The sequence below is a fragment of the Plodia interpunctella genome, chromosome 1 (genome assembly GCF_027563975.2).
Source record: "Plodia interpunctella isolate USDA-ARS_2022_Savannah chromosome 1, ilPloInte3.2, whole genome shotgun sequence".
Classification (NCBI taxonomy): Eukaryota; Metazoa; Arthropoda; class Insecta; order Lepidoptera; family Pyralidae; genus Plodia; species Plodia interpunctella.
In genome coordinates, this window is record NC_071294.1 from 2785678 (window position 1) to 2806052 (window position 20375).

The 20375-nt window shown below is 33.2% G+C and overlaps 1 protein-coding gene across 2 annotated transcripts in view; it reads right to left on the reverse strand.

Moving 5' to 3' along the window:
• Positions 1 to 20375, reverse strand: part of LOC128671291 (homeobox protein aristaless-like) — a 63599-nt gene that overhangs the window by 15908 nt on the left and 27316 nt on the right. Inside the window, exon 1 of one of the 2 annotated variants that reach the window (XM_053747652.2) lies at positions 1916 to 2021. The exons of the other annotated variant lie outside the window; for it this stretch is intronic. Coding sequence (XP_053603627.1) covers positions 1916 to 1928 — 13 coding nt within the window. The 5' untranslated portion in view covers positions 1929 to 2021. Of the gene's footprint in view, positions 1 to 1915; positions 2022 to 20375 lie in introns of those variants that run through there. 2 annotated transcript variants of the gene reach the window in all.

A 20375-nucleotide genomic window follows, 5' to 3' on the forward strand; every position in this document is an offset into this window, starting at 1 on the left:
AAGTGTACAATGACTAATTTTGCGATCGAGTCAGCGGATATCACACATTAAAACTAAGCAATGTTTGTGAAAGCGGGCTTTAAATTATCATGTTTATGCTAAATGTCGTTATAATTTGACCCCAAGCTAATAAAGCGGACATGTGATGACTTTATCCATAAAATCTAATAGTTTCTGAAGTTGCCAATAAATTTGTCTTCGCAAGCAAAATTAATTTTAACAAATATTGTAAATTAACGATTTGATTTCATTTCAGCGTTAATGAATTAAATAACAAGCGAATCTTCGACATTTATAAAAAAATAATAATCTAACATTCCCATTGCCAGTAAGTACATCCTTACAATAATACCCTAACAGTGTATAAAGACATTATCGTAATAATAACAAAAATATGATGAAAAAACAATAAAATTTCTGGTTTAGGTATAATAAACGTTTGGTTTATCGTAAGTTTAGTATACTAAGCCAGCATAGACGTCATGCGGCGGTGACAGGGGCGAATTTGGGGACTATTTTCGAAATTACTCACCAAAAACCGGTGAGACGCACAAAAATTCTTGGACACAAATTTTTGGCACTCGTAAGAAAATAATCACGTGTGATTTATTATCAACACCGAAATGAGTTTTTGAGAAAGAACTTTACCGACTGCACGTGAATCAAAATGTCAATTTGTAAATTTTAGTCATACATTACCCCTGTCATTACATGTTCTCATATCGACCAAGTAGTTTTCAGAATAAACTGAGTGAGATATTACATCTAATCAGCTTATAATTAGCTGATTAGATGTAGTATCTCACTCAGTTTATTCTGAAATTGAGTCATTTCATCATTATTTCTATAAATCGATTTCTATCTATATTATAATGAGTCAAGTTTTGTATTTTTGTTTGCAATGAATAAATTTAATAAGAGTTACCGATTTTGATGACATGGGTCACAAAGATAAATTTGAACTTTAGGAGTGACAAGGGTTATCACGGAAAACGAAGCCAAGAGCTACCACTAGTTTAATAAACTGAAATTGGAAAAATATCAATTCCATATAAATTCTTCGATATTTACAAATTATGCTACAAATCCTGGTCTTAGATTTTTTTACATTGTTTTTATTTGTTCCGTTATTTTCCGAAAATCATAAGATTTTTACGACTTAATATTTTTTTGTTGATCTTTGTATAAAATGGATTCTGAAGCGTGAATTGAATTATATATTTATGAGGTAATTGTGATATTATGATGGTTTATGCTCGGGCAAAAACTTTTACGCCCAAATTTACGACCAGACGCAAACCCATCGGGTTCATAGAATTGTTATATACATACATATATATTTCTTATTTTTTCAATTATCAAAAATATTTATTTATCCTCACTAATTGTTAAAGTGTTATTGTGTCTCGAAAAATATCATTTCCTATAACTTAACTTCGCGCATTGAAAATCAAAATATGTAGGTATGCGAAGTCGCGGACACAAAGTAGTTCGTGTATTATAGAAAATAGAGATATGATTTGTGGAAACTCCCCGGATTAGGAGGCTCGGCAATGAAGAGGTGTGTAAGTTACTGGCGTTTTATCAAGACTTCTTTGATAAAACAGATAATTTTTAAACAGTTTATGTCTATTGAAATGTTAATGTACATATAGTAAAACGCTATTTTAACGAACCACACACACAGATAAACACAGATGTACAACTTTGCGATCGGACATCAATCGATATTTGTCGATATTTGTGGCAGTTGTTTTATTATTCTGTTGTTATTATTAATAAAGCAATCAACTAGAAGAACTCCAAATATATCTAGATTAATAAATAAACCTATTTATTAATTTATTTGGAGCAAGCGAAACATTTCTGTATCTATGGCCTGACATGGATCATTTAAACACAAAACTCTACTCACATAGAACACCCATCACGACAAACAAAATCCACTATAATATTACTGATGTGTTTGTACAATCGTATACACTACGTCACGTCTCGTACTCACAGCCGTGCAAGAATGAATGGAACAAATGAATGGATCAATCACACATTGATCGATAAGAAGGATTTCCTGCGATACTTTGCGGAATTCGATTAGTAATAGATTATATTCAAGTTGAGTGTAATTAATTGATTCATCAATTATTGTCTTATAAAACAATTCAATTTTATGAGTATATGGGTGGAATTGACATCAAATTAATTAATGTGCTAAATTTCGTAACAATCGCTCTAGTAGATTTTGCGTGAAAGAGTAACATACATCATTATCATAAACTTTCGCATCAATATTATATTACATCAATATTATATTACATTAAATGCATTTATCAGTCTAATACACAACAATGGCACATAATTATTCAATCACTAGGTCCTGACCCTGTATATTTTTATGGTTTTAACCATGTCTTTACATTCACTGTAGCGTTTCTCAGAAAACACTGCACTTGTGTTTATCGCACAATATTTAATTATAGTCCAAGTAAAGGTGCGTAGTCATTTAGATAATTCGTTATAAAATGCAATTTGTTTTGTATCGTAAAGTATGTGATCAAGCTTGTATATTTGTTTCTATTTTACGAAAAAAATTCTGCACATGTTTAATGTGGTAATGTTCAGGTAACACTTATATAATAACTGCACTTCAACGTCACCGTCACATTTTACGAAAACTAAATAATCCTCATTCCAAATTATTCTACACTAGTTAAAATAATTTATTGCAAATTATTACGAGTATAGTTTTCCATTACACAGTCCCATTACACAGTCTACTAAACTGAAAACGGTGGCCACCAAAATCTTCATAGTACCTACATCATATAAATTATTTTCATATTATAGCTTATTTAATTTAGATTTCACTAACATAGTTCTTATAAATACTTGCAAGGACTATTGCCTGAAATAAATAAATAAATTCATTCATAAGGGCGAATGATAAATTCGGGCAGGTTGATGTGCAGTCGAATGTACTTAGTTGCTTTAATGAGTTAAGTATATAGGAATGAGCTAGTGTTGTTCCACTTTTTCACTCACCTTTAGACATTTATGAGACTAGTCCATGTTTCCAGGAAAATGTGCGATAATTGAAGCCCGATGGCGATAGAGTTGTTATTTAGAATGCTGTACAGTCAACTGTACTTACACAAATTTTAAATTAATCTTTATGCGGTGGTGATAGCGGTGATTTTGTGTTTTATGCGCTGTTGACTGTACTTTATCGTAGACTAACGTTAGCATTAAGCTGCATTAATCAATACCCGTAGGGTTAAATTAAGTTTTGTTTACATTGATAATTGCTGTTTGCGGTTTCTTCTGCATATCTGTTTTTGTATTAATTGCGTATAAGCTAATGAATATGCGTTTCAATTAGTCTTTTGTTACGGTATAATTGCAAAAGATTGTTATAAAAAGTTAGGAGGATATTTAAAAAAAAAGTTTTTTTTTAAATTTGTTTTATAATTAAAGCGTGCATTGCATGACAGAGTAAAATTATATATTTTAAATCTTTCGTCAGTATATGAAAAATAACAATAAAATCAATTCTAATAATTCAAAATGGCAGTAACAAAATATGAAAATTTATTCAAAAAATGTATTGTGTCTATTGTTCTCAGTCAATTTGAGCTCATTTCAGATGTTTCCAAAGTTAGTTTCACGGACGGTTTGCAACAGAATCAACTTGGAACCAGTCCGCACTTGCCTCGGCCGTGCCAATGGATAAATTAACAAATCTACATCATTTACATCGTAAATTATTCTGTAATAACACGGCAGCTTATCTGAATGTAAGACATCTACGAACTACAACATCACATTTGCTGATACAAAAAAGAATACTCTGTCTTAACACCTAAATAATAGGGTTGAACATTCCCGATTCGAGCGCAAGACAAATCTGTGTTTCTTGTAATAAAACAAAGGGAATGATATAGAGTTAATTACGGTCAGAAATGTAATTAGGCCTAATCAAATAACGTAATCTTTTTATGGGTTTTTGTTCGCGCGAATCGGTTTCGTTGTAATTTTTTTGCGTGCCGTCGTAATTATGTTTTTGCGTTCGTCAAGTAATTGAATCGTGTCTATAATAATTTATCGTGTAATATTGGAACACGTAATTTATTACTTTTTTATTGGTGACAATATCGCCTCCTATTTTCGTGTGCATATGAAAAAATATTGATTCCACAGATAAGCGCTCTATAGAGTATCATTAATCAGTAGTTTTTGTCTATGATATTCAGTGTAACATTCTCTAATGCACATGATATCCATATTATCATAATTTAATTATTGATTCACAATTTCAATAAATCATAAACTCGTTGATGTCTAAATTGAGGGGCCAGTAGACCGCCTATGCTAAACCCAGTATTAAAAAAAAAGTGAAAACTTAACTAAAATATGTTTTATCACTTTATAATATTTGACATTGTCAGAAAGAGGCAAAACATACTTTATCCTTAACTTTTTATGAATATGGTATGTGTTTTATATAATCTATCCATGTATTTGTATCTATCAGTAAGTGTAATAATAAAACTGTAACCGGTCTATATAACCAGTATGATTTCTGTAAAACCAAATACGTAAAGGTATTTGGTTGTTCTTGAACAACAATGTTCAAATCACGTAAGTATATTAATATCAATGAAACCGTATATTTATTTAATATACATTTATAAAAATCTTCCATAATTGACTTTTCAATTAAGTTTTACTTTTTACGAAAGCACACTTGTTTTTTAATGAATGACCTTATTTTCATGTGATGGACAGCAGATTACACTTATATTACTGCCTTTGGGTGGAATAAAATATATTTAATAGCATGAATCATTATTGCTTATTATGTTAACAAAAACTACTTCATCGACAATCTATATATGCGGTTATGAGTCAGTTAATTTTTTTTTTCTCTGAGAAAAATACTCTGGCCACTTTTAACCACGATTAAAATAAAATGTTTTTGCCCAGTTACTGTCAAAAAAAAAAAAAAAAACTAATAAAACAAGTCTCCGCTCATGGCTTCGTTATCGCGCTTACATGTATGGTATTATATTTATTTAAAACACCTTATTTTAAACTAGAAAGTCTATTATATACATATAATAAAAGTGTATGTGGCCTGGGGATTCTTTATGGGACTAATAGAAGCCAGAACTTTTCTTTTTATTTTTGTATGTCTTTGTTCGCGTATCACGCAAAAACTATTGAATAGAATTTGACGTAGTTTTCATAGTCGTATAGCAGATAATCTAACCTAAAGTCTGGTATAGATTTCATCGCGATACGTTGTTTATACCCGGAAATATGGATATAATTGAACGAGATTTGAATAAGTTATCAGTGGAGACGGAACACGAGATAAACGCGGGAAAAGTCGCAGACAAAAGCTAGTATCAAATAAAATAAATAAGTAGTTATATATAATATAGGCTTTACAATGTTAAACAAGAGATCATGTACTTTATCCTCAAGGATTAAATCATCATTTATCTTAAATGACGAATAACAATCTATCATATGTGAGCCATTGTTTGTAAAATAATTTAAATGTTAGCATAACTTTTTTTATTATATATAATTTATTTGTGGAATACGACTATGAAGAAGAAAAAAATTAAATAACGTCACTGTCATATTAATTAAAAAAAAACAACGACCACTAATAGCGGGGTAGTTGCGAAGGCAATACGGAGTTTTTGTTTGCCGCCATTTGTACGCGATAGAATCGATGCATTGAAATCGATTGAAAATAGCCAATGAAACTAGCTATTTAGAACTTAATTACAGGCATCGATTGTAAATCTAAATAGAAAGTCGTATAAAGATTAAAAAAATGATTGTAATATTTTTAATGGATTAACGATAGAACTGTCAGTGTCAATATAAAAAAATGCCGCCTTTTTAATTGTCAAAGTGAAAAATTTACTTGTTGAAATTGTCATTACACGGAGACGACGAGGCCCAAGATACTTTTTTTTCATTCCCTCGAAATTACATCAAGATCTTCAAAATCACTCATTCTCAAGAGAATGAAACATAGCGAAAAGTGATGAGCCGTTTCTCTCATCTGAGCCTCTTACCGGTTTCTTCTGCCGTTGAGCGTCGGAGCCCAGGGTCCACTTTAGTTATTCGTCTCCACTTCACACGGTCGGCGGCATCCCTAGTTGTCAGACCATTGGCACGCATATCATCCTTGACGACATTAAGCTAACAATCTAACTCATTAATAAAGAGTATGTTTCATAGATCACTACTTGCTTTCCGTGAAGAATCATTATGTGGAAACCTGCACACTGGTTGAATGTTTACTTATTTAGTTCACTAGTGTTTATGCGAATTCTTGTTACTAAATGTGTATGTATATACCCGTTATGGCATTTAAATATTCGCCTTGACTGTAATAACGTTTAACATTAGTGTTAGAAATAACATAACTCTATATGAAAGAAAGGAAGTGAAAAAAAAAATGCAACGCATGAATTGGCAATGTTTCTTACAACTGATAAGTATATACGGAGATAGGTATTTAATTGAGAAATGTGGAAATTATATAACATACTTAATAACTGTGTACTTAGTATACTTATCGAGTTAAAGAGAAACGTGTATTTTGATGTAACAACTTAATTAATCTTGATTGCATTGACATTTTATAAGTCAATTACTTATTTACAGACACAGAATTTAGAGTAATGAGTTAAACAGAAATGGCGTTTGAGGTGTTTTAGGGAGACTATAGACGTCAGGCAGATGGCCAGTTAAAGTCTATACAACCGGCCGGCCAAGTCAATGCTCCTTAGGAATGCTGTTGTTGCCTAATCAACCTTATCAGCTGTCACTTAGTCGCCACGTACGATTTTCACGGGAGAATGGGAGTGGTACTCTTCCAGGGCTATTACACATAGATATATATAGGTTCTGATGCTCTGATGATATATGAGCAAGGAGCATATATATATATAGCATCATGTAATTGAAAAAAAATCAATTATTATTTTATGAGTGACCCAAGGAGCATCAGAACCTAATGCACTGTCTGCCAGTTCTATTTGGCTTACGATATTCACATGTTTGCGCAAGCGCATACATATCCGATCGCGCTAAGCTTTCGTGATGGTAACCAATTATACAGAGCGATAATTTTTATTGGCAACAAGGCTGTCCCGACTCGACAAAGACAACATTAGCAATTTTAAACAGCGCCACAGATATAGGCTTCTTATTATGACGATTATAAGAACGTCATTATTTATTTATGAGTTTTATAATGCGGGGAGATCTATTTTACTAGGCATATAGTAATGAGCAATAAGCTGTCTATCAATACATTATATTATGTCAAATTATTAGGTTCATTTAGTTGAATTTTCCGTTAAGAATACTTTCTATAGTTGACGAGTTGTTTGTGTAAACGCGCAAATCTTAGAGCAAATATACATATACACATACATTAAGGCAGGATTTTCGCGCAACGCAAAGGGGAGCGCGGTGATAAAGCCGAGCTTGTAATGATCAATGCAGGCGCGTGGCGTACGTCGTTCTTCAACACACTTGAAATCTATCTCGTGTGATATAATAGTATAATATGGTAAATATTTCGACTATACTGAAAAAATACTTATGTAACTCATCTGCTTCCCATTGCGGCTTTTACTATGCATAAAAATGTGGAAATGTCCAAACTAAGCTGCATAAAGTAAAATTATATTAATTTAGCATCAATTACCTTTTTAAATATCGAAGAAAATGATAACTTTTTATGTTTTAAGCCATTGTTGGACTTCTTGGGGTAATTGGGATGTTTTTTTAATTCATATTTTCGGTTTGCTCTTCTCCATGTGCTCATTGCAGGCGGTTATATATTTATAACTAGCTGGTAGTCAAGATATTGATACTAGATAACAAATGTATAAAAGCTTCTGCATAACTTTCTTTTATAAAAACTTTCGAGTATCTTTCCATCAAGAAACTTTAAGCTCGGGGCAGTTTAACCCTACACGAGGAAATGTCAGTGGACGCCATGACAGCTGCGGCCTGCAGGGTTGACACATTAAACTTTTTGACATTTCTGACTTTTCATAAGTATCAAAAAGTTTGAAGTCGATCCTACAGGTTTGTAAGGTTAAAATTAACGAGAGAAATATTTGAAAGAGTAACTAATATGAAAAAGAGCCCTATAATTTTTAACGTCTACTTTTAATGAGTTTGTACCTAGCTAATATTAAATGTTACTTTTTAGTCGTTAGTTAACTTTCTCTGTCATTTACAGAGACGATAGTTAATTATAATAAATGTTATGTTTAAAACTGTCGTCATTGAATATTTCTGTCTAGATTTGCTATAAAATAAGGATATAATATAATGACTCAATCTCAAATTTCCTTTTTTGCACACCCTATCTTCGGTACCTACTTTCGAGTAACCATAAATTACTACGGACACAAGCTTCCCGTGCGGGAACTAATTGCAAACAAATATCTCCCTTCGCGCCTGCGCACTGCTACACCCGTAATTATGTGCGATGTAAGTGCACCTTTAAGAGAACATTAGATGTGAACTCGGTCTTATAACATGTAACTACAAGTGCCTTAGGCTCTAACTGTAACGTACAGTCAAATATATATAAAAATATACAAATAAATTGCAAATTCGCTTCTATCACCGCTGTATAAGCTGTATAAGTAACCGTGACACGGTTACTTGGTGTTTATCAGTACTATAAATAAATAATATAAATTAAGCAACTTGTCAACTCTATGCTATTTACTCTGTGGTAAAGTGTCAAATTAAAGTCGCCACAGGAAACGAAAGGTCAGTGCAATTTCACATGCACTGATAACATTTTTCTTTCAAAATTACTTATTGCTTTTAAAAAAATCGACACAATAATTACTAGCTAGTCGGTGTCCCTGCGCGCCATTTCGTGAGAAATAACTACTACTTCCATATTTCAGTCTGTCTTAATTAAGTAGAAAAGAAATTATGACATTGTGGCATCACTGGTTGTTTTTCAACCAATCACAAACCCTCTATTTGATATCGTAATAGTAACAAAATTTAATTCATTAAAAATCTCCATTATTGTAGAAATATTTATATGAAAGAATCTAAAAACTCTAAGGAATTTCTAGAAAAAAAAAATCAATTTATAAACAAGGATAAATATGTTACCAAATTGAAACTACGATATAGTGATCCGGGAAAATGATTTAATAAAACCAACAACTGTATCAATATCGGTCACTCACTGGTTCTTACTAATCTAATCTTACGTCACCTATGACACATTGTATGACACAGGTAACACATGTATGTTAACATCAGAATCTAGGACTTTATAGTGATAGTAAATTTTATTCGCATTGGTCAAGAAAAGTAAATACTTATTAGACACGTGTGACACGAAAACAGACAGTATTATTATAAATAATATTAGCGGCCCGTCCCGGCTTCGCTCGTGCAAAACCATTATAAATCAAATCTCTAACTAAAGGTTCCCTATTTTTATGCATACAATTTTATGTCATAATTTAACATGGCATACTTTTACATATAATAATAATAGTTACGTAATTAATTTGGCATAATATTTTAGGCACAATTTTTTTACGCATACCTAGTATAAGCATAACAATTTTTAAACTGTAATGAAATACTATTCCTAAATAAAATAAACATATTGGCGCACCCTAACCTACTATGGTAAAATACGTTAGCCTAAACTATAATTATGCTTATTAAAAAGTATGCCAAAAATCAAGTATGTCAAAATATTATTATGTCAAAAAATATACGGCTAATTCGTTATGCTAAATTAATTTAGAATAAAAAACTTATGCGAAAAAATGGGATCCCGTATTCTTACTCGATTTGTTTAGTACACCATAAGGAAAAAGTATTCTCGATGTTTTTATTTTTCAGCTATTAAAAACTGACAAGTCAAGTTAAGGGTGTAGTTGCACCGTCAAATTTGATGTTGATTTTGACGTTTAGACAAAATGGCGTACTTTGTATTTTTCCACGCACGTTAAAGTTAACGGTACAATCCACCCTAATTGAAACAAAGATAACATTCTTCTATATGGTTTCTGTATATGTATAATGCGTTTTGTAGTTTATGAGTAGCGTGAGTATCTGTGCTTAATCTTGCTTACGCGGGGTGTCAATAGTAACAAGCTGCATTTACATGCGTGTGTACAGTGAACTGCATATCGACCTTTCCCAATACATTGCAAATTCACCTTTATTGCCAGCGCATAAAGATCATTGTTGGGTTAATTTATAATGATGCTTGTACTAGCAGATTGAGACCAGCTGGTCTGAACATTGTAAGTAGACATAGATGAATGGGAATGTAGTTATCTACTGTTTATCTATGAAATTTAATCACTATTTGTTTAGTAGTTATAACAACGAGACTTTAATTGAATCGAATGAACTTTGTTGTAAGTAGGAAATTTATGATGACAATAAGAGTGGGTTGCACCATTCAACTTTGACCTTTGACGTTAACTGTAACCTACTTATAGGTTGTATGGACAGACAAATATTAAAGAAAATAAATGTTTTGGCCTTTTAGGCCTTTAAAGACTTAATTTTTTTTTAAATATCTCTTATGTACAGACAAACCCACTTACAGTTCTATTATATGTATTATTGTATGTATGATACAAGTGTTTCTCTTCTCGGATATAGTAGGTACATTATTATTCTTTTTATATCAAAATACCACATCACTATGAACAAATTCTGAAACAATATAGAACAACGTTTGTAAGGTATTTAATGTTATTTATATAAAAGATAAAATATACTTTAAGCTAAAGTATGTTGACAGAACGTGACAAAACATAGTTACTTAAAATAGACATATTATTATTATTATGTTGGTACGCATTTTCAGCCACGGGCCCATTGGGACCCGGTCCTTTGAGGCATTCATGGGGCCAAAGCCAATATTCAAGAGGCCTTTTTGTACCTTATAGATTAATTAAAAAAAATAGGCTTCAACTTTTTTATGAATAACTCTATTTAAATTTATCGATCTAAATGCATTGTTTCAAGTATTTAGATCGATATTTTATTTAAAGAAGTTATTATAGGTGTCACCTTAATTTATGTGTAATACAATCAATACAATACTCATGGTTTATTGAATAATGACTTATAATTACGAATGTAAATCCAATCATCGATAATTTGCAGTTAGTGTCGACGCCAACACTTTTTATTGTAATTACACTTGAGCAATATTTATGGTGACGAGTAAACCAGTTGTTGCTAACGGGTTTTCATGATTTCACTATTGTAATTCATCTTCTTAGCCGTATTTCCTTATGGCTGAGGGACTAATAACCCCGGTTATTACGTGAAATGAAACACACGTACACAACAACTTTCTTGACACTATTACTGGAGTGGTTTGACATTGCCATCTCTATTTCACACACAAATTAATAATCAACCAGTGTGCAGGTCTCCTCACGGTGTTTTGATTCGATTCGAAGCAGGTGGTGGTCGATGAAAACTATTATACATGAGTCAGATTGGTATATAAACTCATGTGGCTCGAGTAGGATTTGAACCTGGGCCCTTTCGATCCACAGGCTGGCGTCTTAACCATTACACGTTTGAACTTGTACGAAGTATGGATTCTATGACCCACATTTGTTTTGATGAATGATAGACTTCGGTTTAAGTAGGTACCTATATATTTTGACGTCAATAAGTAATGTCAGTCATCCTTAGTTTAGTAAAGAATTTTGAATTTGAATTTCAGATATATATATATACGAGTATCTCTTTCATCTTAATACTTTACGGGGTAGACTGAATCGGAGATCCTTTCTAGATAATTTCTATATAATTAATTTTATCATATCAATAAATAAAAAATGAGAAACCAGAATATTCCCCTAATAAATAAATAATTAGTACAATAAATTATGGCTTTAAATATTCAGTGGGCTATCGGCGCTTGTACCTTATTTTTAAAAACATTGAGTTCCAAAAATTTTCACAAACATCAATGTTTGCAATATTGACCACACTTGTGTTGCGTGCATTTATAAGCGATCTCATGACAGCGCGTTTCAGTCCTAAATGGATTATACTTGGGGGGCCAACAGCCATATCTGTTTACCAAATTTCAGATTTATCCCCAAGGCAATAAGGTTTATTTTCCGGATTTATTGTCGCGTGTATCTTGATGAAGGGATTTGTCAGGCAGCGTATCAAAGCTTCATATTGCCTTGTTTGTTTTGATCGCGTTTGAATAATGCCTTTTGTGGCCAGGTAAGCGGATTATATGGTGAATTAGACTGGATGTGTGCGAATGTCAATAACCTCATGGCTGTTACACATATTCTGCCAACTCAGACGAAAGCCAAGTACACTGCTGTCTTTTATCGTGAACTTTGTAGCAACGCAAGGAAATCTAAAAATGTGCGCGATCTCGGCCGACGATAGGTAAGTATATTCTACATTATTATGCTGGGAAGTGGTGATAATATAAATGCATATATATGGTCTTTGTAAAAGGCCAAGACGCTCGTCTAGATAGTATAAAGGTCTCAGGTTCGAATCCTACTTTTGCCCTTAGTTTGTAGGGTAATATGTGATGTTCCACGTATAACTTATATGACAGTAATATGCTTAACTAAAACTGTACCAAACTTTATCCTTAGTAATGACAATAATATAAATAGTATCGATGCAATAGTGTTATTTTTATTTGTTAAATAGTGGGATGATAGCAAGCTCTCCATTTAAATTTGCATATCCACAGCCGGCGAAACACGTAGGATTAAGTTTTCTTTTAACACCACATTGTAAATTATGTAATTACTCATGTTTTTGCAAATAAATGCTCTTTGTCTTTGTAAACTGAACAATTAGCAAGCGGCTACTAAAATTGTTAATGATCCTGCAACCACATGTTTGCGGTGAGTCGCTTCGTAAGAATCCACGGCAATTACTCCAATCAATTATAATGAATAAGAAATTGCCTGTTTCCGAGTCCGTTCTAGTGCTGAGATTGGCTTGCCTCAAGTCATAAGCGGTGGCGATTTATATATTTATTTAAAACTTTATAACATCAAAATATTGTTGATTGATTGATTTGCTTGTATTGATTACACATTTAAAGCTTGTATGTATATATATTTATGTATTTAACTCTTGAGTGTTTTTAAAGATTTCGCGCATTATTCGAAATTGAATAATATTTCTCAAAGCTACAAACTATTATAAAGTTCTTGATCGCTACAGCCTATAAATTGTATCCGTTTCACCCAGCACGCGACTAGCGTGTACTATCACGATGCTAACTCGCCTGCATGTATGTATGTCTGCATCTAACAACACCTTAACTCGAAGTACATATAAATAGAATGATCTCTCAATCAGTCGCTTTGACGGTAGATAAAGGCCGATATAGGGAATTTTAATGACTGCTAAGCGACTTGGGACATTTGCATGAGTTTACGTGATCAGAATAAAATATTCGTTTTTTAATTAACTTGTTGATAAAATTTACCCGTAGACTGCACATGCACATGATATGATAGATTGTTTTTTTTTAGGTGAAACATATTTAGCTTGTGATCGACTTATATATATATATATACTAACAAGTAGGTTAAGTTACTAATAACATTACAAGTGTAAATTTTCCGGGCTTCGTTTACTACCACGAATGCAACCGGTAATACTCGAAGAAGAGAGAACAAAAAGATAAATTGAATTCCAATTAAGTTTTTTTTCTTCATCTTATTCTTGACCTTTTCCGATCGAACTAAAATTCTCCTTTCTTTTCTAGCTTCTTCCACTTATGCAGAGTCGATACCATGGAATTAGTAAGTACTCCGTACAAGTACTTACTAAATCCATGGTCGATACAGTATGTAATGTTCCTCCATTTTGCTCTGTCATTTGCCATTTAAAATATGACGTGAAAAAGTGCTGTGAACGTCTAAATTCTGAATAAATTCTTCGCGTGTCTATCCAACTCTTTTTTGTTCTTCATCTATTCCTAGAATTCACTTTAATTTTGAAGACCTTTTAAAGAATCGAACTCAAATTGTGGCGAACATCGAAAATAAAATGTTTACGAAAGCACCTGCCACTACATTATGCAACCAAATGAGTTACAATTATAGAAACGGCACAATTACAGAAACGCTTATAACGTAGTCACCTAAGCTTCGTTTACACGAGTGCATTTGTTTCTTTTTACCCCCGACGCAAAAAGAGGGGTGTTATAATTTTAACAGGTCTGTCTGTGTATCTGTCTGTGGCATCGTAGCTCCCAAACGGATGAACCGATTTTCGTTTAGTTTTTTTTTGTGTCATAGATAATTTAATCTGTTCAGGCGTTCAAAAGTTGTAACGAAAATTATATTGAAAGTCGGGGGGTCTAACAAATAAACTTGTATGGTATAGGGTGGTAAACGAGCCAGCGAGACGTATTGCGACTTTGTCAATTGATATCGACTGTCGAACTCCTGCGTGCGTAGTGCGAAATTGCTATTAACATCTCACCATCGAGTCGATTCGCAATGAGTCGTAGCTAACCAATCACAGCACGCCTTTCTGACACAACGATAACCTCACCGCGGTGTGATTGGTTCGCTGCGTCTCACTTCGAATCGATTCGATAGTGAGAAGTAAAATACAAACACACATTGGGCTTCTTCTACAGCGGAATCTTCTACAGCGGTGAAGCCTCGAAATTGGTGTTCGCTTGAAACGTTAATGAAAATTAATCAATGACTGGGTGCAGCAAAAAAGTAAGAGTATGAAGTTCTATGCTAGTTAACACTGCAGTTTAAAATACTCTAACCGTGTAAACCTATCTCGGCTAAAAGCGGAATATGCGGTTATACTAAGAAGTGGTTTATTTAATTAAGCTAGGGCAGCAATCAACGTGCCTCAGCCGTGTACTACAACAGACAGGCTAAATATGTGTTTTTCCACACCGATACCAGAGTACGTGGTGGCGTGGCTAACGGCTAGACAGTGCCGTGCACCCGGGTGCACGCACAGTTCGCCCACAGAAACCACACACCTTTTTCACGTATTACACAGGATTATAATAACATGATGTGTTAAAAAATAAATAGCTTAGTTGTGATAGGATCTGGAAAATTTCACCTCTATAGGGCCAGCGGAAGAAGGTAAAATTTAGCTTACTTACATTGACACAAATGAGAGACATGTCAAACTAAATAAAAAATTTGTAAAAATGTATCAGAGTAAAACAAAATATGAAAATAAATTTCCAATGGGAACATTATTTTTCTAGGATGAAAAGTACTCTATGTCCTACCCCGTACTTCAAACTATATGTATGAAAATTTTTGAGAAGATTGGTTGGGTTGATAAAGCGTGAAGACGTATCGAACAAAGAAATTTACTTTCGCATTTATAATAGTAGTTAGGATAATCCGTTATTTGTTTGAATTTGTTTCGTGGAATAGAGCTTATAGGGCCCTAGATCGTTTTGCGCCAAGACCTATGAATACATAGCTACGCCACAGAGAATATACGTAAGGCATTAAAATGCCATACATATATTATTCCTTTTTCAATCGAATTACGTAGTCGCATGTACATAAAGTAAGAATGATTAGGCATGTACAGTCAACGGCAAATCAAGCTATAAAAATACATTTCAAATTCACCGACATTGCCTTAGCATAGAGTTCATAATTCATATTTATTTTTTCGCTTTACAACATATAATACATCAGGATGCCTAGTATAAAATATGAAAAAATCAGGGTGCTGGGTATTAGAAGTTAATTTTCATTATATTTTTAATAGCTGCGTCCTAGGGCTTCGCTCCCGTAGGAATTTCAGGATAAAAATACCCTATGTGTTATTCCAGGTTATATGCGTGAAAGAGTACCAAACATACTTTACGTACATACACACGTCTTCACAAAGTTTCTCATTTATGACATTAGTTATTGGCATTTGTGTCAAATAGTAATAAACAGATAAATATATCTTTTGTATCTAGCTAACTAGAAACATTTAAAAAACATGAGTAAACCCGACTGTGGTTAAAAGTCATATTGTATTTTTATATGTTTATTTAAAGTGAGCGTTGACAGTTCACGTTTCAATTTTAATAAAAAATACACATAGTTAAGTAAATACATATGTATGCAACGGCTTGTACCAGGCTCTGGTATGATAATACTTTTTGTCGATTGCAGTAAAACATTTCATAATGGATAAGTTTTAAATTATTCATACATATCCCATAAAACCGCCATAAAGTAACCTGATAAACATAAAGACATTGGGAACTACAGCAAGATATGTATTAACATAATCACATTGAATCTCCATTGTGTCCTCTTATTACCGAGCAAGAAACGAAATGATCAGCTAATGAAGACAACGGAATAAACATGAGCGTACCCCGGTCGAGAACATATAGATTCCGATGAGGAGAAACGGCAAATGTGAACTTCACAGAAAAACGTAACTTCAGTTCTTGTAACACTGTTTATAATCGCCTGTATCATCATATCACTTACGCGCTTATTAAAATATGCCCGCAAACGCATAATAAACTCGTCGGCCTATCAAATGTAATTTAGCAAATTAAGACCGACGCCTTGGACTCAAGGTCGAAATTCCTCTAACAATCCTCGCTTTCCTTCCCCTGTGAGCTGGAGCGGAGAAGCCAGTGGTAATCAAGAAGCAAAAACGTTTACGCTGCCCTCCCGGCGATGAGTGACAAAAATGCAATTTTATGTTATCGAACCCTAAAAACTCAATTCTGCATTGGAACGCAATGGTTTATAATGAAGAATGGGAGCATGCAAAAAATGTCCCCGACCATCCCATGGCATAATAAGACACACGCTGCGTCCAGGCTTCGTTCGAATAACCAACAGTTTTTACACCATCACGCTCAATTGCAGATCATATCATGTCGTATCGCCCGCTGTTTTGATGTTTCTATCTGGTGATTATACTTTCCTCTGTACGACATATTTTAGTTTTTGCGCTTTTGTAATGACGTTTGCGATTAGATTTGTATTATAGTATTTGCTGATGGCGATTGTAAAGGATACCTGATGAGTTAAAAATAGAAATATGTATGTATTACAACTATAGATAACATTTACAAATTTTAAATGCATAGATGAAATACAAAAAAATCTAAATTAAAAATAAGTAAATACTTGCGAACAGAATTTTATTGCATTTGAATTATCTAAAACTACCGTACATATATCTTCATCCGGGAATTTGGCGATTTCTGAACAACCAAATGCCAAGAGTAATCAGAAAATATTAATAAAACAATAAAAATATCTTGTTCCTTTTTTGAATGGCTCCAAATTCAAGAATTTTATGAAGTCGAAACGTTTGGGACGCAAAAAGAGATTCCATTTAATTATGGATGATTTTAAAAATCTGTGAACAATGCCAGCGATCCTTTTGTCGTCTCACAGCCGGTTTTTATTTCCAATAAAACTAATTTAATAATTTCTTTTTCATGTTGCAAAACATGAAGGTATAGAAATATACTTATATGATAACTAATGAATTAGGTATCATTGTGCTTTGTACATGCCACTGAGAGATAAGAGTTATAGCTAGAGCTTAGAGTAGAAGTGATGGAAATCATAGTTTGCGTTTACGCTTTCCTAAAATATTTATGTAAGCTTGTAAATAATTTTATCTGTGTTACAGAATAATTTTATATTTCACAATCAAACTAGATAGGCTGAGATAGGGGAATTACTTAACTAATTATTTGTAAAGGAAGAAAATAAAATCAAATTAAAATCAACAAATAAAGGTGTGATGTGGTTCTCGAATTTGAAAACGCATTGATTACCATAGCCAGGTAACGAAATATTCCAGAATAGAAATTGCTGTGGCAAATCACTAGTTATGAGATATAAAGCTAACTTAATAAAAGTAACAAATTTTATTATGTACTCTGGATGTTTTATGTCGAAATGATTCCTATAATGGCCTCCCAATTTTCATTTCTTGTGGGACTTCTAAAGAAGTCGATTGTTTAATTAAATATTTAGGTAGAATTAATCAATCGGGGATTAATCTGGAATGTAAACTCAACAACATATCGACGAAACCTAATTCGTTACAAATTAGCCCGTATTACCTTAGCATAGGAGTCAATGAAAGATAACATACATTTAGTTCACTGTACATAGTTTTTTGAGGATGATCTGATGAGTCAATTCCAGGATAATGGGTTAAGTGCCATATTTTTTTTTACAGATTTAGTAATTAAATTAAAAAAAGTATAATGCGTAGTTTGGCATTCATTTAACCAAGTAATAAAGAGCAGTTGTTCTGTTTTCATCTCGATTATTGTTCCTGGCTCATCCATTTAATTTTAAATACCTACCTATCAGTATAGGAATTCAATTAATTTATAATAACAATTTATAATAACAATTTATAATAACAATTTATAATAACAATTTATAATAACAATTTATAATAACAATTTATAATAACAATTTATAATAACAATTTATAATAACAATTTATAATAACAATTTATAATAACAATATTAGGAATTTAATTTAAAAACGATTGTAACATATTTTTTGCGGTGGTGGTGTAATGGTTAAGACCTGTGGATCGAAAGGTCCAGGTTCGAATCCTACTCGTGCCACATGAGTTTGTATACTAATCTGACTCATGTATAATAATTTTCATCGACCACCACGGTGAAGGAAAACATCGTGAGGAAACCTGCACATTGATAACTTGTGTGTGAAATGGAGAAGGCAATAGCAAACCACTCCATCGATAATGTCAAAAAGTTGTTGTGTGTTTCAATCCACGTAATGACCACGACCCTCAGCCATGAGGAATACAACTATAAAGGAACATATTTTCTGAAATATTGGTATCAGAGATACAATGGAATTAATTCGGGAGTCGGCATCACTAGTTGTTAGACCATTGGCACGCATATCATCCTTGACGGCTTTAAGCCAGCATTTGTTGGATTGGCCCCTTCTGCCAGGGCCGGGCGGGAGCGGCATAGCCAGACATTTGTTCCTTACGTAATTTGCCGGCTTACGCAAGAGAGACCAGCTCAAGCGTTCCTTGAGTTTGTCTTCTATGTCATCGACATGAAGACTGCTGCGAATGCGCGACTTCCTCAGGCGCTCGAGCCGCATGACAGACGTTTATACCACGTTCACCCATAGGTGGTAACTTCAAAATAAATCATACAAATTTCGTTCAAACATTCCTATATAATTCACCGATTGATAACATATTTATCAAAAATACGAGATTTTAAAATTATTCATGGCACGCTCTCAAGTTCCGCGAGTTACTTCTCGGAAGGTCAATATTCTATCTCCATTTGGACCATAAGTGGTCCGTTCAACATCACAACAACCTAACATTGCAAAATCGCATCTATTACCGCCGCATAGGGCCCATACAGCAATGGAACGTTTAATCGACTGTTCTAACATATGACTTTAAATGAATTTGTATATATTTTATCTGTGCTTACAAATTAGACTGCGGTTAGCACGCGTCATTAGGACCTTGGACTTGAGAATTAATTATCTGTATTCGATTCCTTTTTAAATTTCGATTGTGTAATATTATGTAAATTTTTATGCTTTTTGAGACCCCAGTTAAAACAGATTCCTTAAAAAATATGTTTGTGTGGTAAAATTTTAAATTAATTTGGGTTTTAATATAATCCATCTCAGCTACTTTCAATTTATTGTACGGTCTAAAATTTTGCTTTCTATAATCTTGGTTGCGACGGACTGGCGTCAGACAGACACACAATCTCTGATGTATAGTCTCCATGGACAAAAGAGCCTAAAAGCCGATCGAAGTGGGCCGTGGTGATAAGTCTATAATTAGTTATGGGACACGAGTCTAAGATCAGAAGAGCCTCACGTAGACGGTCCTTTCCTTCCAGTGTATCTTGAGCATATCTTAGTTTAGCAATGCTGAAAGAAGCTAAAGTCTGACAAATAATTATTTATTATTATATTATTTTATAAATATAATAAATATATAAATATATTAGGACAAATCACACAGATTGAACTAGCCCCAAAGTAAGTTCGAGACTTGTGTTATGGGATACTAACTCAACGATACTATATTTTATAACTTATACATATATAGATAAACATCCAAGACCCGGGCCAATCAGAAAAAGATCATTTTCCATCATGACCCGACCGGGGATCGAACCCGGGACCTCTCGGTTCACTGGCAAGAACTTTACCATTGCGCCACCGAAGTCGTCGTTTATAAACATATTAGGACTACATCTCGAATGACTAGAAACAAGACAGGTGTAACTAGA